This window comes from Nyctibius grandis, chromosome 4, assembly GCF_013368605.1.
Source record: "Nyctibius grandis isolate bNycGra1 chromosome 4, bNycGra1.pri, whole genome shotgun sequence".
Taxonomy (NCBI): Eukaryota; Metazoa; Chordata; class Aves; order Nyctibiiformes; family Nyctibiidae; genus Nyctibius; species Nyctibius grandis.
In genome coordinates this window covers 97,136,772-97,157,822 of record NC_090661.1, presented here as the reverse complement: position 1 = coordinate 97,157,822, position 21,051 = coordinate 97,136,772, and the positions used below count along the sequence as shown (strand labels likewise).

Here is a 21,051-nt window from a genome sequence, read left to right as displayed (position 1 = left end):
TAAAAATAAATTTGGACATGCTATCAACTTCTGCTTCCTAATTATGGGAAACAGAATAACTTAAAGCAGCTTGAAGATTATTTTAAATTACAAAGTCCCTGATACCGTATTACTACAAAAGAAGAATAAGAGAACCACAGGTTTTGTAGAGAGCCTGTGTAGATAGATTTGCTGATAGGTCAGTGAGCAATTGTTTACCCTCCCAGTGGCAACTCCAACATTTATTTGAGTTATTCTTCCAAAGTAGACGTGCTCCCAGGCAATGTGATCTTACAGGTGGGTTGGTAACTGGTATGACACAACTGTGGGCTGAAAAAATTAAAACCAGATCTCAGATCTACCAGAAGTACCTTCAGGATGCATATTTTCAGGCACTGAGCTGCTGTAATCATTCGCTCACTTCTGGTATGCCAGAGATAAAGACTAACCTAGACTGAATGTAAAGGGAGAAGTCAGAAAAACTTATCTAAATGCAACTACGTAGAAAAGAATTAGCTTTTGTTGGGACAACAGAAGCCTGAAGAGAGAAACAAAAACTTATTAAAAATCATGTGGGAACACGTAAAATAGAGATCCTACGGATTATCTAGAGAAGGAAAAATAAAACCCTGATGTATTTTTCCCTGGAGAAAATTATGGAGTTTCCCATGGAGTTTCTATAAGGAAAGATGCTGGCAAGTGACTGGGCTATAAAATGATATAATCAGAAAGGAGATAATCTTAAAGGCAGAATGAAGGCACTGGGAAGGCTTTCTGTACAAGAGCCTTATCAAGCTTCATCTCTAACGAGGCTGAAAGACCAAAAGGATTTCTTGAATGAACAGATGCAGTAGGTTTGTTTCCTGCAAATTTGTGGTTTATTCAGGATTTTATCAATATATTCTAGGATATTAGAATAGCATGAAAAAAATCTGAATAGTCACAGAAAAAAATAGTTAGGATCAAAAGGGGGAAGAGAGATGACTGCCTAAACAGAACATTGAGGTCTCTATTTCATTTTTATTATTCTTATGCTTTTGCTTCTGGGCTCACAAATATTTATGAAGGACTTTTTGATAGACTGTGCTTTTTTGGAAAGAAGACAGTCTGCTGTGCTAGGCAATAGAGTATTTTATTCCTGTTAATGGAGGACTGATAAAAATGGTCTTTGTTTTCTCATTAACATATATCACTTTACGACAAACATATTGTTTCTCCTAAAATTAATTTTCTGACGTTACACATAAAGTAAATACAGACAATGTAAGTGGAGCAGAGAGTTAGTATTTTGGGTTACTTATTATGGCTGTTCACTTCTTCTGTAAAAGACTTAAGAGGTTGGTTTGTATGTGTGTTTGTTTTACCTTACCCCATTGCCAAAAGAGTGTCATGAGAGAGAAAAGGGACTGAGGCTGAATGCTTTATAATGGCTTTGTTAGTAATTCACCTTTGGCATAATTTTTGCAGTGAACAAATGCTTAAGGAGTATTAAATGAAATTTGTATTGTAATTCTGAAGCACCCATAGTATCACAGAACATTTAAATAACGTAAAAGAGTGAATGCAAATCTTAATATGTCCTTAAAAACCCTAGAAAAATGAAGCACATTTGATTAAAAAAAGCGCTACCCTTCAACATCACAGCCAAACATATCAAATGGTGCATCTCACTTGACATTTTTAAGATGCAATTTAAATTGTTCTAAAAAGCTGACTTACCTTGTTGTGAAGTTATGAAAGAATTACCTGTTCCAGTCTCTGTCAAAGGCAGATTGTCTTGTGTAGTATCAAACTCTTGCATTTTTTGGGCTGGCTCCGTTAATACAAAGTGATAGTATCCAAAGGTTTCATACAAGTAACAATTTTAATTTTCAAATACAGAAAGAAACAGGAGGAAGACTTTGCTACTGGCAACACAGAGCTGCTGTCAATGGTTTTTTTTATGGTTAGCTTGTAAAAATAAATCTCTCTTGCTCTGTCTGTAGATGTATTAGCAAAGACGTGCAGTGTTGATGTTTACCAAAGAATGAAAATTAAGTAAAGAAACAGTATATGACAAAAATGCAAAATATGACAACAACAAGGGCAAGAAATTAATGCAATATTTTATTTTTGGCTGAACTGATCAGGTGAGAAAATACATATTTTTAAGTGGTCTAATCAGCTGGACCACATTTGTAGCAGAAGTCATCAGCTCATATGAGCTGTTGTTATATTTTGTCAGAATGCTGTTGAAAACAACAGCTTAAAATTAAACAAAATGACAGCTTGTATTTTTGAAAGTAAGAACATGATTTATTATTCATAAGAACATCAAATTAATTTTTAGAATTGCAAAGTGGCACAGCTAGCCAAGTGTGGAGGCGGGAGGGGAAGGGCTTCATAGAAATCTGGAGTTCAATAGGACATTGCTTCCTTCTTGCTGGAAGCCATGGCCTACATCGCACTGCTCACGCCCCTGTCTCGTGGCATTACATCCTATGACCCAGTCCAGTGCCTGGCCCCACCACACACTTTTTTGTGACCCCAAGAAAAATATTGACATTTCTTTCGCTTCAGTTCCTGACTGTAAGAAAGGGGAAATAAGTCTTCCTTTTTCTCTCCCTGGGTCTCCTTTATTTGTGCAACTTGGGCAGAGAGCCATGCCTGATTTATGAAGGATGTTAAAGATCGTGTAATTACTAGCTACAGATATTTCCCAACTGTGTAGAAGTACCTGGGGGGTTGTTTTGTACTTCTCCAGGGGAGCGCAGAAGAGGGGAGTCCCTACTTACATAAGGAGTTTCCCTAAGGGGTAGAGGAGGACGAATTCCCTGCTCGGGATGGTTTCTGGATCCAACTCCACAGGGGTAGAGAAGGTAAGGGGACTGAAGCAGTGAGCCTGAGAAGGCAGACAGCTGATTTGTCATCCTTGCTGCAAACTTCCTACACAAGCTTCTCTGGTAAACTTCATATGTGACGATTCTGACATCTCAAAGTTATTGCTGCATAATTTGAAACACACCTGTTCGTCACTCACATTTAGCCTTGTGTAATGCATCTCATTAACACCTTCTGGTGAACCTCACTGGAAGTATTCCGGAATAGCCAGTTAGGATGGGACAGAAGAGAGTTGCCCAACATGATTTGCACACAGGATTTCTATGCCCAAATAATAAACTTCACGTTAGATTTAAAAATTAGCTGTATGTCTTAGACAACAGTGGGCAACTAAAAACTAAAAGGATTTTTGTGGGTAGCTTGTACTGAAACAGAAACATTCTTAGCTTATTTTGGCTGATGCTGATAACTCTTAGTAGTCTGTTTTTGTTCACCAGTATAATAAAAATGATACCAAATTTGGGGGGGGGCAATGCTATATAGCAATGCAAATAATTCAGCTCAGGCCTGACTTCAGTGGCTTCAGAAAGGCAAGGTAGAGATGGAAAATTCAGCTTCACTGGTAAAGAGAAAGTAGTTACTTTGAGGGCTGACATAAAATTGAACATCCTCAATAGTGCAACATAGTTTTGATAAAGAAGATGCCTGTTTCCAGTGCAGAGAAAGAGTCTCAGCTCACCAGTGTTCAGCAGAGCTGAAGAGAGCATGTCAATGAGTTCTTCCCCAGGAAAAAAGCAATCAAATATTTTGCTGTGCATTAAACTGTCCAGCTTGACACATGGTGAACTTTGATGGCAGAATTTTTCAAAGTATACTGTAAAACTCAGTACACAGTCCCAGCTCCTAAGCAGTCTTTTGGATGTGCTGCTAAAATGTTCTTTAAATATGATCTTCAGGAAGGAATAACACATCAGGCAATGCCATTCAAACTCTGAGTATTTTTATATTTAAAATTATTCGTCGGACTCCTGACATAGAATCAGATGCTCCTGAAAAAATGAGTGTGTCCTTTTCCTAACAAGCAGGCACTATTAAAGAAGTGGTTGTCTATGCTCATTTTTATTCCTCCCCCCCTCCTTCTTTTATCTTTTTTCTTTCTTATTTCTTTTTTCTTTGATCTTCTTTTGTTTTTCTTTTATTTTTTTTTGGTTGTTTCTTTTTGGATGCTCCTCCTAAGGTAATTAAATCTATTTCAAAGGAGAATTGGCTGAAACTTTTTTGTACTATTTTATTATTTTCCCCCTTGACTCTGAAATACAATCACGCTGCATGAGTGTGCTCCTAGTAAAATACCTGTTAGCTGTCATTGTAACTGGAATCCACAGCAGTGTAAATCCTCTGTATGGATAAAAGCTGATAATGCTAATTTGGAAACAGAGCTTTTGTAGAGGGCTGGGCAAATTTTTCCTGTCTGTTGAAGGAGCCTTATTAATAGTTTGCCGCTGACTGAAGAAGTGTGCTCTTCCACATGGTGGGGGTTGCCATGGTGGACAACAACAGCATTCCTCTCCGAGCCTCAGCAAAGTGCCAGGGCTTGCCACGTGCTCGGCTGCACGGTTCCACAGCCGCAGAACACAGACCTGGTGAGGGAGGAAGAGTTGAAGGAAAGATTTTTCAGCACAATGGGACATTTTCTTAGAAGCAGACAAAGATAATCAATAGAAACCCAATTTTTATTTTATGTTAGGTCAAAGCAGGGGTTCTAGTAGGCTGAGAACATGAAGTGTGTGTGTTATAAAATGATTTTTAAAGAATTACTAGTTAGTGTATAATTATTAAATTCTGAGACATATTTGGCTTTATGCTCAGACTCCATTATCATTTTAATTTGGAGCAGGAGTGTGCTTTTGAAGTGAATCTCTCACTCCCTTTTCCCCACTTACCACACTTTGCTTTACACAACAGAGTGGTCTCTGCACAGATCAGCTGGATTCATTTTGATTAAAACTAAACCGAGAGGCGCGCTCCAGAAGCATACCTGATGTACTGCAGATACTGGTCCATAGAACGAGGTTAAAGTCAGCCTACAGTACCCTGCCAAGGCAAGTATACTGTTGCACCGTGCAGACCTGTTTCTGATGTGCTCCAGTTTAGGAGAAAAACTTACTGTTGCACCGTGCAGAGCTGTTTCTGATGTGCTTCAGTTTAGGAGAAAAACTTGTACCTTTCTTACAAGTGCAGGGCTACACTCCCCCAGAATTTCAGATTTGATATCTCTGTTGTTTGGGGAAGTCCAGCTGCAGTGCTGAGCTGGTGGGAGTAACTGTAGAGAGCCAAACACCCAGGTACTGCCATGAAATTTGTATTGGGCTCTTATTTTCAATACTTAAACCCACTTGCTTTAAGCGGCATGATACCATGCAAAGGTGTTTTGTTTTTTTCCCCCTTTTCTGTTTTTTGTTTGTTTGTTTGTTTTTCTCAGACTCATAGAATGGAAGACCATTAGATTGTGTACTCACACATTCCCATCTTCCCCAGATATTATTGTGACTTCTTCAGCTCCCATGCAGCCTCTGTGTACATGACCTAGATGCTTTTCCCAGAGAAACTCGACTTTTGAAATGTTCCCAGAGATTTCTGTATCAATATAGTTCAAGTACGTGTTGCCTGGTTTGAAAGTGCCCCTGCCAAAAGAAAAGGACAGAAGCGATGCTCTATGTTCTTTACAAATGAGGAAAAAAAATGCTACAGTTTGGGCAGAAAGGGAGATGAGGTGCGGGATGCTATGGGAGTTGTAGCTTTGAATACTATTGTTATAATTTTATTACTTTTTTTTTTTTTTTTCCAGGAATTACCAGTCAGGGATGTTAGGTAAAATTTTAACTTGGAACATGTTCTTGGAGAGTATGTTCCTTGGGGAACACACAGGGCTCTTGATGGACAGCCTCACGCAGGTCCGAGGCTTTCAGCTCAGGCAGTAGGGGATTGTGTCTCAGGTCCAGAAACACCAAGTTCTGTCTTCTCTGCTGACTTACTCATTCAAGCCATGTAGCAAAGTCTTTTATAAAGTCCTTGCATCTTAGATTTTTCATACATAAAATATATCAAATACTTTTTTGGACAAACATAGTAACAGGGCTAAACTTAAGGGAAGATTAAAAAAAACCCCACAAAAATTTATACGTATAATGCACTTTTCATTTAACCTTTTTTTTGTAAGGATTAGGAAGGAATATCTTGTTGACATTTTGGTTGATTTCTTCCTCCAAATCAGTATTGCAATTTTTTGCCTTCCCTGAAGCTATTGTGGGTGGTGGCTACCTTATCTCTCCCAACATGATTTATCCTGAATACCTGGAGGAAGTTCTGAGGATTAAATGTCACTTTTTTCTCCCTTTTGGCTGAAGTCTGTGGTGCAGATACCAGCTAGGCAAACGGGTGAAGGCCACAAAATCTGTATTAACCTTACTTGAGAAAACAGAGGAAACACCATTCCCCCTTATATAGGGAGGTTACTGTGGATCCCGCTACAGGCTTTCAGCCTATCAACCCAATATATAGACTTGTTGGTACCTAATGAGGAGATAGGTACTCAGAGGGATCTACAGAAGTATGCAAATGACTTAGTTGCTTAAATTCTTGTGCCTTTCAGGATGAAAACACTAGATTAGTTAGTCCAGCCTTTGCCAGTATTGCCATGGGATTTATTCTAGACGTTATTTTTGGAAAATGAGATCTATCTTCAAATAAGTCCAAGTCAAAAAGTTCTCTCAGTGTTCCTGCTTGCTCTCAACCACAAAGAAAACTGAAAATTATAGTTTACATTTGTGCCTTCTGTGGTATCAGTGTTCATTATAACAGAATGCACATTAGAGTGTGACATAAACATAGAAATTACCTGTAGGTGTATTGCTGCAGTAGTGTATTTGCAACCAAAGGCACTCCTGGTCCAGACCAGTAACAGGGCTGTGTTCAAACACAGAGGAGGCTGGTTTTACAGTATTTAAACTGTGCTCTTGACAAGGATCAGTTTGAGACTTAAATTCACATTTACTGGAAAAGGCCAGGCTGAGTGGACAGGAATCCCAGACTCCAGCACAGTTCATAAGCAAGCTGCAACTTTCTTAATCACATATTCCCTAGAGGAGGGAATGGTTAAATGACTGTACATCATGCAGCTCTTTGTCTTCTCAGAGAAGATCGCAGCAAATGATGTTTGAGTCCCGCAGTAGCCACAGAGCTCTTTGCTATGCTAACCGTCATCCTCAGAAAAGAGAAGAAAACACAGAGCAAGAGAGACCAGCAAGCAGATTGCGACCACAATCTGTAGCACTTTAACCACTTATCAGCTACTTTTATTACCAGTGTAAATCACAGATCACGTAGAGCAAGATGAGACATGTAAAAATAGCTGTGTATAAATTCAATATGATAACGATAGAGCCATTTTTTCAACAGTCATGTTAAACTTACTTGTCAATTGTATATTTTTTCCTGATCCCATTAGTTCCAGTCAAGGCTATATCTATATTTCCCTTCATGGTTTCTGTTGCAGATACTCTGACACGTATCTCTTTCCGCCAGCCTTTGAAAGCAAAATGAAATAGATGATGTCTGTAAGGAGATTTCTTTCCTAATGGTAAAATTTTTCATGTGTTTCAATGTCTTTCAGGGAGAGGAAAGGATTGCACAAATGTGCTTGCAAGCAAACAAAATGTCACTCTTCATTAAGGCAAATGTTATTTCTGTGTGATTCTGGTAGTATTAATTTCCTTGACAGTGGTGTAAATCACAGATGCAATCTTTGCTGACCTGCTGGCTATGACGAGTATTTAATCTGCCATGGCCAATAGCGTACCTTGCTCTTCCACTTGGCCTCGCTTTTAATTTTGTAATTTCTTACACTTGTAAGCCATTTGTGGGGTCTCATGGGTAGCCTGTTAGCTCTCAACTATGAAGTGAGGTCCACTGGACTGCTGTGTTGTCGAAGTTATATTAAACAAAACCGGCAGCTGTCCCAGGATGATCCTGGTATAGAGTGTTTAGGGTTTTTCTTGTGCACAGCCCAACAGCTGTCAGGATATCCTGTCATCCCACAGGTCTTTCTAAGACAGAAGGAGGGCCTCAGATACAATAGCACATATTGATTTCAAGCAACCAGGTTTGGGAAGTTTTTGTACTGGCTTTAATTCAGGCTATTAAAAGGATAATCTCTTCACCCACTTCATAAGGTTATATTTGGTTTCCGGCTATAATTTCTATAAACGCAACAGTTTGTAAATGTTGAAATTAGTGTATTCGTTCAGGTTGGAGGAACAGCTAATTTCTCTATACTTAAATCCATTTTTTTACTTTTTGCTCTTACGGAGATGTGATATAAGACTTTTTTTGTTCTTAATTTTGCTTTCATATTTTAGTGACTCGTGAATAAGGACCTCAAAGACCCTCTCTCATTTATTGTCCTTGCGATTCATCACCTGTGATGGATTACAATTTATTTACAAATTTTCTTATTTCCCAGCTCTGTGGCTACTTCTGCGTTAATCGCAGCTAAAACTATACTTCTTATTGCTCCCTGCCATTTTGACTTGATAAGCTTTGTAAAAATATCCTGAAATGATCCAGTTTTATAAAATTTTGTCAATAAAAAAAATGTAACTTTTTTTGATTTGTATTTTTGCATTTTGTAATTTTAACATTCCTCCTACCTTTAGCTTTACAGAATTTTTGAAGCCATCACCTAATTAACAAAATTTAGCAGGGTTGCTAGGTCAGAGGTCAGCATCAGTTGATCTGTTTCTATAATTATCTCAGCCTTTCCCAGATAATGCTGGTACTGTCTGTTCCTAACACACTTGAAACTCCAGATTTTGTACAAAGTGCCACTCATTAACTCCAGCAGCTCTCTGTTGGAGTGTAAGATGTTTGTTCACACGTGATTCATTGCCACTTTAGAATTCACCACCCAAAAGAAGCACTTACGAGCATATGGAGGGAAGGGCCCCGTGTTTAAATAAACCTTTTGCTGTTCTTTTTCAGTTTTATGTGAAAATTTATCAGCATAATGACCCATCAGTGGGCATCCTTCCTTCGGACATGGGAAGCAGTCTCCCTGGGGGAAAATAACAATGTGTGTTACAAGACATTATCTGTTTTAATCCCACTTATACTTAAGAAATTAGGGTATTTCAGCTTTTTCCCAGCTTTTTTGAAAAGGTACTTGCTTCTGAGTTCAGATCATATCTTCAGTATTAATCGATGTGGTGAAAAAAGGAGCTGAGATGATCAGTCAGTTTATTTCATCTGGTTAAAAATCAGAGAGAAACAGGTTGAAAAGCTGGCCTAATTCCTTGTGCTCTTGCAGAGACTAAAAGTAAATACCCTAATGCAGGTTGTGCCTTAACACCTGATCTGTAAAATATAGGTGATATATTCATCTTTCATAGAGTCCATTGAAAGACTGTCCGCTAATTATTATCAGGTGGCTAACCATATTTGCAAGCAGATCTGGCTGGATATCTCACTCATATGGTAAAGATATTTAAGTTTAGGAATACTGAAGCTTGGGGTCTCGGTTTGGAATGTGTTCTGTCTGCTTTAACTTCATTAAGTTGTGTGGCAACATTGCTACAAATATTAACAACATTTCTGCAGCATTGTCATCATTCCTTTTTGGAGTAGATGGAAATCAGTTCAGACTTGTTTTCCTTCTTGACCAGACCTCAGTTCCATTGCCAGAATCGGTCCACTAAAAGCCCAGGTATGTCAGGCATGAAACGCCAGGACATTGTGCTTCCTGAGGGCTGCGTGAGCAATGCTGTGTTGTATAAAGGTCTTATATACTGTGGATGTTTACAGTTTATACAGATGTTTAAACATTTCTGAAATACAGAGCATGTCCTCTTGATGATGGGTTCCAACAGGTTTAGATGGACTTCCTTCAACCAGACTGAGTGTCCCTTACTGCTGACCTACGCAAAGGGTGAACCCAGCCACTGCCTCTCATTGCCCTTGTACTCAACATATCTCCCTCTGTAACTGTTTTTGGTGTTTATATTTCCTGCCTTATTTTCTTCTGGATCTTCTTTTTGGAGTTTGCTGCTTTTACATTTTGCCTGGTTTTTAGGTATGCTCTGGATGAGGGTAGTCACTGGGTCTGCACAGCCCCCTCTAGCCCATGATCCAGAATGTAGAAGTTGTTCCAGAAATTACTAAGAGAAGAAAGGCAGGGCTACAACCGCTCAGATAAATATGTACCTGATACTTACCAATACAAAAGCTCGATATGTTTCACACTGATACCCAACAAATCCATTCGGAGTGATAATACTCTCAGCATAATACCGGAGACTTCTTTTATGTCCACATCCAATAAACCTATATTCTGGGAAAAAGCCCAGGTAAAAAAGATTAAAGCTATACATTAACACAAAGTCCGTGCCAGAGCAACACTTGTGGGTCTTTTTTCCTCAAAAGCATTTGTACATATAGTGATGTCTCAGATTAAAAAATAGTAATAATTAAAAGATGTTTAAAGTGTGAATTATTTGATTTTATAGTAAAAAGTGTACTTATGGCTACATATATTTTTTTCAATGGGGAAGAGCTAGGTTCTTATCTGCGTGTCCCTGTGCTCATGCTGAAGTTAACAGAGGTGGAGATGCACCAAGGTGGACCTTGTGCAGCCTCCTGTCCTGCTATGTGCACTTAACTGCTTTTACTTTAACATGAGAACCAAGAAGGATTTAGGAGAATTTCCCTTTGATATTTCAAAGACTGGAATAATTCGTAGCTACAGCGTTTGTAAAGCATATAGTAGTTACTATGAAGCAGTTTTCATTTGCTTACCATTATCACAACATGGTATTTTGTAAAATCTGTTTCCACTAATTTCTAGAATTAAAGGTAATTGTAGTAATTATTTCAACTTCAGTGGCTTTCAGTGTTTTTAAGTTCTAGAAAATCTGCAGTCATTTGACAGTGGTGATTCTGTGAAATGCTCTGAAAAGCAAGATGTTTGGCAGTGTGTCCTTGATTTTGTTAGAATTATTTGAAACAAGTATATTTTCCCACCAGAGTGAAATTTATAAGCAGTCAGTGCAGGAAAGAAGAAAGTGCTATTTGGGTTATATTTACAGGTCCCTTGCAAGAAGTATTGCCTTCATTGGCTCTGAAGTCTCTCCTTTATCAAAGCACAATATACTGACGTTAAGTTGTATAAAAATAGGCTCTGCTCTGCTTCAGCCTGTGTGTGGGCTCACCTAATCAGAGAGTGAAGTCTTGGAGACACTGAAGTAATTGCAAGCCAGCACAGCTTATAGTGAAATCAGAATTTCACCTACTGCCAATATTTATGCATCTTAAAGACAGACTAGTTGGTATTGACCAGCTGACACACATTGTTCTTTACGTAAGGAAAGAAAAAACCACACCAAAACTCCTCTGAAAAGTATTTCTGTCTATTTTTCTTGAAAATAATCTGCATTGTCAAGGCTTCCTGAGTATGTTTTGTTTACAGTTCCTTCTTTAAATCTAATTCAGAAGGCTCTGTGCTTTCAATTTTAAAAACCTGAGCTCTTACAGTTGACTGACTTTATGCTAGTGCCAAATTCACTTAACATCTATACAATGGGAATATAATACTCCTCTCCCTACTGCATGAAAAGCTGTAGAAAGAAGTTACTAAATAGCAATTCTAAAGCACTTCATACATAAAAGCAGTACAGAAATGTAAATATTATCAAGCAGAAAAGATATGCACAAAATAAGGTTTAACCAAGAGGCAGGATTTGAGGCTGTTCCTATTTTTAGGAGCTGCATGAACAACCAGCTCCATCTGCTTGTGTTCATTACAGATGAGCTTCTCCTTCACCACAAAACATTGCAAACAGCCTTGTGAAATATCTCTGGAAATTTATTTATTTTTTTTTTTTTCTGAAAATGCAGACATTCTTATGCAGGCCGATTGGAAAGTGCTTTGGTTCCAAGTGACTTTGTGCACAGCCAGCTTTCGGTCCTCTGTTGCTAAGTTCTCCAGCCAGTTCTAAGACAGAGCATTTCTGAAAGCCAATTACTTGACTAGTGGTAGGGATTTCAAAACATTTAGCTGTGAATAACAGATGTTCTCATTTCTGTAGGTTAGGATCAGAGGACAGGATTTTGGGGATCTATTGTACTGGATCCCAGGGTAATTCTGATTAACTTCCTGGCTTTCTTTGAAGAACATGAACTATCAATGGAGCAGTCATTTTATCATCTTGTATATTTTTAACCTTGTGCTATTCCCTTTGAAGACATTAAAGCTGTTAATAGTGTGGATGAGTATGTGTAACCCCAGTAATATTGGGACTGATGTCTTTCTAGGGAGAAGGGAAGCTCAGGTTTTAAAGTACTCATTTTTGGATTATCCTTGACTGAAATTTTACTGGTCCTTCATGTGTGGAATTCCCACTGAGGTCAGCCTGTCAGCACAGTGGCAGGCTCTTATAAAGGTTGTGACGAACAAGTCTGCATGCTTTAACTGAAGTTTCTGTCTGGAATTTTCCTTGGTTAGCATAAAAGAAAATTGGAGGGTATTTCACAGGTAGCTTTAAATCTTCCATTTTTGAGCATTCCCTCCCTACTCTAAATCTCAGCTATATAAATAATATATACATTCAAAAGGTTTTACCTTAGCCTAGCCTTTATTTCTAACTGTAGCTTACAATGAGGTATTACTTCTTTAAAATATATTTACCTCTCATAAGGTCATTGATATTCCGAGTGGCAGGAGGCACTCGAATCTGCTTGCATCCTGGCATCTTCTTCCCACCATTTGGGTAAAAATCCAGGTGGCCACAAGTGTGAGGAATCCCTGGAGCTGAAATGCACAATGAATTGAGGCTGATCACTCTCAGGTATGCTGTGGCCAACCTCTGTGTCAACCTTTCTGTGAAAACTTACCAAAGTCAAAGAAGAGATGACCAGCGTGAGTATGAATTATATCAACAAATTTTGCGTCTGAAGGATCCAGCCTAACCTTTGTGGGAGTATACTGGAAAAGGGGCCCAGCTGGATCCAAACCTAAATAAATGGAGATATGTCTGATTGAGTAAATAATACTATATGTATGTCATCACATACAGTGTGTGTACATGTATGTCATTAAATTTCTGCCTTTACATGTAAAAATCCATTTTGTGGTCAGCCAGTGAAACAAGCAGGGTTTTAATAGAAAGGTAGCTGGAGGCATTGTAGCACAGCAAAACGCTGATGGGTGCTTGGCTTACTTTTAGGGAGCAATGTTATAAGAGGTTTAGGAATTTTTTTGCATGTTAGTGAAAAATATGAAATCTTGATATGTTACTCTGAGCATGTAGATTTGTTTGAGAATTTTTATTTGGTCAAAAATCTATTTTTGTTTCCGAAAGAGCTTGGTTGAAAATGTTACCCCTTCACTTCAGTGTCAGTGAGCTCTCTTCAGGGCTAAAGCAACACAGTTCTGATCCCAGTTTCCCTGAAATGCTTATGTGACTGCTTACTGTGTACACAGCTTAGTCAAAGTAATGTCTATGCAGAGAAAAGAACTGACTGGAGGAGAAAGGAAAGCAGAAAATAGTGAGCCTTTGAAAGAAGTGATGTGTGAGTGTGTCATGACGCTGTGTCTCTCTGTGTAGCTGTGCGACTGACAGCTTTCTTCCTTTTCAGCGTGTCCGTGGCTATTTACTGTCTCATCCTGACATACTAGATCTAGGGGTTTTAACTTTTCATTTCAGATTTTCAGTCTTTTGAACTACTGAAAAGTCATGTTAGAGCGGGCTTTTAAAACCAAATACGACAATGAGTTGCTAGTGTTTTACCAGTCTGTTATTCCACATGTAACACAGCGTTTTGTTCCTGTTCATTTATACCATTAAAAATCATAACCAAGTGCTCCCCGGGACTTGTTGTGACCTGTGAAAAGTGACCTCTATTTAGCTACATTTGGGACAGTTAATCCTTTCCGATCTGTTGCAGTCAAGCCTTTCTCAGAGCTGTGAACGTTGACATGTGAAGTGCGTGGCATGTGATAGGACATGGCTTCGTTTGTGTGCTGTCATGCTAGCTGTACACTGATAATTATGACAAACCAGCACATTGCAGTCTGTATTGTGTATTTGTAAGGCAGCAGGGATTCTTCAGTTCTCTTAAATTGCATGAAAATATAAAGCTTCATTGGCTGAAATCGCTTCAGTACCTGTTATTCTTCCAATGCCAGGTTTCCTTCTCCCTGCCTCCCCTGCAGCGTGTGCTCCAAGACTATGGCCGATGAAATGAATGTTGGCAGGAGAGTAGCCATAGTCTTTCTGTGAAGATGTATGGAAAGGAAAAAACAAGCATGTCAAGAGGGGGATACAAGCCTGTGGCACTGCGTCATGGCCCCATGCTGTGCCGGGACATGGCCAGACCAGCGGGCGATAGAGGGGAATGTCTTGGGTGGGAAGTTAATGTTATGGGTGGTAGGATCTGTACCTAAAGAGAAGCAGTTCTCAACTCATCCCATCCCCTCTTATATCACGCCTCTGGAAGGGAGTAATCTCTCTCAGGAATTGGCCCTTATGATAGAAAAGAAGGAAATGGGAATTTCTGCACATAGCTCCCCTACATTTGCACTGATTGCTTATCCAAAAGGCGAATGACCCCACTGCCTTACCCCTGAACCTGTCTGTCTGGTCTGTGGTGGAGGAGTTTTCATGCCTTTTTCTTTGGCAGACCCTCTGTGTGAATCAAGTGGCCGTCATGCTGTGGAGATGCTCCACCACGCAGGTCCTGCAGGACGGGGAGGACCATACCAGGAATGCTGCTGGTGTGCCAGGCTCAGCTGTGCTTCTGCACGGGGAGCCTGACATTGGTGGGTGAGGAGAGTCACTTCTCTGTGCTGTGATTCAGCTCTTGCAGGAGGAAGCATATGTGACCCACAGAGAAATGTTTTGACCTTATTGGTCCTCTATTACTACTTTTCACCCTGCCGGTTTTTCTAGACAGTCTCCAATCCGATGTCTTATCCAGTAAAAAGCCCATCATGAGCAAAACTTTCAGAAACTATGGACTGTAAGCTTTTAGAGACATGCTTTTCTGTGGTCTCACACTAAAGTAGGTATTTCCATTTGTGCAGAATTAGAGACTTCTAATGACATTTTCAGCTGCGTTGAGTACCTCTGTGCTTCCTGACTCTATTGTATCAAACCTAAAGGTGCCACCCTGAGCACAGCCTTTACCATACAGACTATGTGCTGGCTTTCACATTCCACGGATACTTTTACCTCAAGAAGGTTCACCAGGTACACCAGCTCAGCCCCCACAATGCGGACGTTGTTAACTGCGTCGGTATACAAACCACTAGAGCCACCTCTCCAGTCAGTCAAAATGCAGTTCACGTCTTCAGTGTGAAACATGAACTGGCGGAAAACATGAAAACAGGAGAACAGAAGCAAACAGGCATGAACAGCAGGGTATATGCAAACAATGTTTTGTTTTGCTATAGCCAGGGACTCTGTTTGTGACTGGTAAAGACACATCTTTAGTATATTAATTCCTGCTAATACTGAAGAATCAACACAAGGAGGCAGAGTGGAGGCAGGGATTTGAACGCTGTGTAAAGACACACAGAAGCTTGCTTCAGTTCTGTTTTCCATTTCAGAAGCCTTGGTTGGCTTTAGGGTATCCATGTCTCTTAATGACAGTACCCCAGTTAGAAAAAAGATGATACTATGATTTCTTTTTCATTGCCCAAGCTTTATTCTTCAAAATTTATATGCTTGGATCATCTAAAACGATTCACAAATTTGTGTTCGTGTGCTTGAATTGTTCAGCCCCAAAGTTCATATATTTTAACCAAAATATTCTATGTACACACTTCTGGCCATGGAACATTCTGATTTTTCATTCTGAAACAATTTCATTTTTGAAACGTGCCTAAATAAAATGAAACCAATCTGCTGAACAAAGCATTTTGTTTTTGTTAGATCAAAAGCCTCACTCAAATGGAAATGTCTATTTTGATTTTGCTGAAATGAGAAGAGTGACTTTTTTTCCCCCTTTATTATTGCCAAGGAATTGAAAAATCGATTAATTATAGTTTTTCCCTGTGGAGGGGAATGCAGCAAAAGGGCATTTAGCAGAAGGCTGAAATGCACTATACTCATAGCTAGGAACAAGAGGGTGGTCATGTGCAACTGAGCTGCATTCTGAGTTTTTTTTCCTCTCATATATTCCCTGAATTAACAAGAGAACAGAGGTGTAGATTTTATGTGGGAATTTTAAGCCAGTTAATGGGGTGATGTGGATATTTGCACTTTCAAATACAAATAAAATGACTGTCAGACAATAGTCATATCATACCCTGCATATGTTTGTAATCCATGGGAGGTCTGCTCCAGCAAGATGGCCATGTATAATGAAGCGAGTTTTCCTGTGTGTTCGGAAATTGGAAGCTTTGATAGTTGAAGGGTTTGTAGCAGAAATTTTCTGTATCAAAAAAAACGAACAACACAACCATCATGTGACTGCTCCACCCCAGTGAACATTCTGATACAGGGTAGAGTACCCCAGTGGTTAAGGCATAGTTCTGGAGTCTGAAGATGTGGGTCTTGTTCCTCACTCATAAACTGCCTTGCTGGGGGATATCAATTAATCGCTTCAACAAATGATTCATTTCCTCCAGTTAATGGAACTAATGATACTGGCATCCTTTGCACAATGCTTTGAGATATACTGGTACAACATGCCACATAAATACAAGATTTTGTCAAACTTGGCAATAGAAATACAAAGATGGCATCTTCTACAAGGTGTTATGCACTTCACTTTGAATCTATACCTATTTTTCTTTCTTTTTTCTTTGAAGAGAAGACCTTCATCACCTTCATCACCTTGTTTATATTTTATGAGAAAGCCCACCAGGCTTACAACATCAAAGGCTGTAGGTATTTGGGGGTTTATTGAGAAGGAAGGCATTATTTTCTTTCAAAGAAATTCTGAATACTGGGTTGTTTTAAAACTTGGCTTATTTATTTTTTGTTATGGTTTCGTAAGCTTGAAACGGGGTGTCGTGCACTAATCAGCACGTCTTACCTTCAGTGAAAGATTGATTAAAGTTAAAACTTCATAGGCCCTGTCAGCTAGAGATGTTGGACTTGTTCTGAGGTGACTCAAACAGGAGAAATCATTAAACACCTCCACTCTTTGTGACTGCTATTTATATAAGGAAAAACAACTATGAAGCCTTTTTTGTGTAATGTAATCCAACAGCAGCAAAAAATTGCCTGCCCCCCCTTCCATGTTAATTTGCTTCATTTTTCTTGCTCTTTGTCCAAGTAAAATTCACAGTTTCTGGTGGTCATTTCTCTTCTTTCACCAGACTAATCTATAGCTCCACAAAACATTTTCGTGCTATGCACAAGCCCAGCCCAGACACCTCCAACACCTCAAGCGTCCTGCCGTGAGCTTTCCCAATGCTTGCTGGCTTTCAGAGGAAAGGGCTGACCCACTGCTGGCATCTTACAGTACATTCCCATTTGTTCCACCCTAAACAGTCCTGCAGGCTCCTTTTAGCTACTTCCATTTGTCACTCTGTCACAGTCCTGAGCTTCTTCTCGCTGCCACTAGTTTGCAGATGTTGTAGATAACCTCACCTTTTTACTGTTTTTCTTCCATGTAGCTCCAGTCTGCTGTCTCTATGCTTCTCTGCCTGATGTGTTTTCATGAGGGATAACCAGGTTCAACTCTCTGCAAGAGAAACCTCCAAGCTCTCTCTGAGGTATATCTTACCAAATCTTTTTCTTTAGTGTTTTAGTCTTCGTTTCCCCTCAGTCCTATTCTTCCAAAATATGTCTAATATTTATTTTCTTTATCCATCACCATTTAATTCTCTTTTTGTTTTTTTTTTCCTTCTTTTTCCACATATGACTTGATTCTTTATTTTTTCTTTAGTCTCCTGTTTTCCTTTCTAAGCTTTCCTCTAATTTTTCAACCTATTTTCCTCTCCCTCTCTTGTGAACATGGATACTTTCTCTTCTGATCTTAACTCTTAACTGTTTACCTGCTCTTAGGGCTCAGTGTTGACCACCACATAAGCAGAGCCTCTGAGACCAATCGCATGTGGGTCAGAGACCCTAGTAATGTTGTACAGGAACCACATCCCTGAGCCATGTGTATGGGCCTGAAATATGGTTTTAAGCTGGAGACACACAGGAGCCAAAACTGAACTTTCCTTTTGTACTGCCTTCCCTACCTCTGGCTTTATAATGCCAAACCTGAAACTGAATGTGGGCCACTAGCTTACTGTAAAGAAGTAAATAAATCCAAAATATCTCAGATGACTTGTGTTAGAAGGCTGCAATTAATAGGTTGTAAATATACCTGGCCTGTCAGAGATCTGAAATGAGAAAAAAGAAATGAGATGAAAGGAAATTGGGATGGACTGTTCATGGAGTGTGTCATACAGAACTGGGGACTCTCCTGGGAGACTTTTGAGCAAAAATACGGGAGAAAAGAAACTGTCTGTATAATTTGTTGAATGTGTAGTATACTATCAGTTATTAAAACAAAGCGGTTTCTTACTTGGTATTTCATGATGTTGTCTCTAGTGTAAAGGAGGAAATTGGTGTTCACAACTTCTGGAGAGCTGGGCAAGCCTGCCAGTTGCCTCCCTGGGATCCCAGACCAAGGGGGGCTATCTGTAAAGCATCCAAGCCTTTTGTAGCAAACTTCCCTTCCTGGTGTACGCAAAGAAAAATGTTAGTGTTCTGGGAACGCAGCAGGTTAGGCTGCCACTGCTTTACAAGAAGCTGGCAGGATAGTGTTTATACCAGGGAAGCGGAAAATGGCTGGTTCAGATTAGGATGGCGCCTGTGTTAGTTTTTCATTAAGGGGCTCCGTTGTGCTCCTGTGCCTTGTGTATGTGGCAGGGACTTGAACTTCAAGACCGATCCCTGTTGCAAACATAGCGTAGAGCTCAGTTTGGTGAACTCATGACTTATTTTGTCAAACATATTGTTAACACAGCCGTCAGAAAAAGACAATAAAATCTTGATCCTTTGTGGATCCAGAGAACAAACCAGCTTTTGCTGCAAGTGCAGAGCAGTCCTTCAAATTAGTGCTGATGCTTCAGGGATTATCTAAATTGTTATTTCTTGTGCAACGATTCAGGAAGGAGTAAAATTGAAACCAAAGCATTAAAATAGATATCTTTGCTCCATAACATACATTAAACATTTCCCTTCTTTTTTATCACCATAAGATTTTAGTGGAAGCAATAAAGTGGAATTTGAGTAGAAGCCTAGAGCAAAGCACAGCCTCAGGAAGGACTAGAGTTTCCCAATTTCTATTGTGGCTTTAATGCAGTAATGATGCAAATATGACATATGGGTGTTGCCATTAAATGTCATCCTTCCCCACTATTATAGCACAGCAGTTGTGAAATCCCAAATAAAAAAAAAGATTAAAAAGATACTGAAAACACTGAGAAACTATTGTTACCTAGGATAGGTGACAGATTCATACTACATCAGACCGTGACTTACTCTATTCGTTACTCTGTATGAAATGCAGGGGTAGAGTGATATACACCGGAAATACATCTAGAGAAAGAGAAGATTTAATGGTGGAGCTGCATCTAGAGTTTCCACAAGTGATCCAGTCATTTTCACAGGGGTCTTTCCTCTGATGCCAGTGAACTTTTGGACTGTGTCTTTTTGTTTCTCTGCTCTTTCTGTGTGTCCATCCCTGTTGAACTATTATTTCCTATCAGTAAAGAGATGTTTTAGACTGGGACTATTTTCTTGTTCTGTGCATAGCGCTGTGAAGAGTAAGTGCCTAGGCTGGTGTTACAAGTGGTGTAGCTACTGTAAATGCTGGTGTGGGATGAGGGTAGGTAGGGGAAACGGTTCTGGAAGAATTTTAGTATCAAATCATATATAAAAAATACCTTTTCTAATTCCCATTCTGTTTCCTAGCTGCAAAAACCTTTACAGAATTAAAAAGTAATAGGTTAAATGTGGGAAAGACATAATGTAACTCAATGCTTCCACTGAAGAATTGTGTTAAATCCATTCCAAAGCACATCCTTTTTCTGAAATATAGTTATTCTGGTGTAAGCTGCACACAACAATTTTTACTGTTTATAGATTTTATCAACTATGTGTCTTACCTCTGGCTGCATCAAGAAGAAAAAGAGTAGTGATCCATACTGCAACCATCTAAAGCAAATAAGAAGACAATTAAAACCTAATTAAAAATAGAATCTGGAATTTACCTAAGGGTTTCCTGGGCCCATTTAAAAAGAAGTCATAGTGACCATAGGAGTACTTCAGGCATTTAATGAGTTGGATCCAAAAGGATCAACACTTCCTTAAAGATAGCAAGGCTTCAAGAAAATACCATTGGGGTTCTTTCTGTTTGCCATGGAGATTTTGCATATTCAGGATATCCTCTAAGCATCTCTTAAAGATTGTCTACCTGACCTTGACAAACAGAAGCTTTTTTTTTTCTTCAGAGCTGCAATTTATGGGCAAGCAAATGAAAATCTTAAAGGATTTGCAGCAATGTTTTTTTACAGAGTGAAATTTATTTCAGCATTTAATAGAAAAGTTACTCATAGAACTTCTGTTCAGTGATTGTATTTAAAAGAACTGGGAACAAATTTAATTTCTGTTTCTAGATCATATAGATAGTCCTGAAAACTCATTTTTATCATCACTATCATCCATGTACACTTACAAGTCCTGATCTGCTTGATCACTTAACCAGCAGCCGATAGGTAAGCATTGGAGTAAATGGAACCAGTCATTTACTTTGAGGTGAAGTAGGGAAAGCCTTTTAAGTGTAGTCTTACTACTACTACTAGTAACTTATCTTCAAAGGAAAGATCATTCTTAGAAAACTCTGTTATCAGGTCCTGATCCTCCAATAAATCCTGCACAGGTGGAGTCCTGCATCCCCTTCCTGCCCTCCACGCCCTCAGTCCCCTCAGTCCCCTCAAGTCAGCAATACGCTGTTAGGAGCAAAGGCTTCATCCCTGTGAAACCCACTGCAGGTTCAAGCATGTCCTGCTTCCATCTTCTTTTCTCCAGCCACTCACCAAATACTCCATGCCTTATCACAATGCACCTTATTTAAGTTCCTTAGATGTTCTTGTCTCCAATCTATCCCATCTTACCTTGGCAAGGCTCAGAGCAAGTTCTTTGGATCCACCTCTCAGTTGGCTGCAGCAAGCCATACAGGAGCCCTTTGAGG

The 21,051-nt window shown here is 39.3% G+C and overlaps 1 protein-coding gene across 1 annotated transcript; it reads right to left on the bottom strand.

Annotated features, from left to right (window-relative positions):
- Positions 1–491: 491 nt before the first annotated feature.
- On the bottom strand, positions 492–20,256 carry LOC137661827 (pancreatic lipase-related protein 2-like). The gene is made up of 15 exons (XM_068397457.1): positions 20,197–20,256; positions 19,967–20,015; positions 18,379–18,533; positions 16,159–16,284; positions 15,081–15,215; positions 14,015–14,123; positions 12,742–12,861; positions 12,536–12,658; positions 10,068–10,183; positions 8,782–8,911; positions 7,273–7,384; positions 5,321–5,483; positions 4,173–4,439; positions 3,539–3,749; positions 492–517 (listed from the first exon to the last, which is right to left on the bottom strand). Exons 1-15 carry the CDS (start codon positions 20,254–20,256, stop codon positions 492–494), a joined length of 1,902 nt encoding a protein of 633 aa, XP_068253558.1.
- Positions 20,257–21,051: the final 795 nt, after the last annotated feature.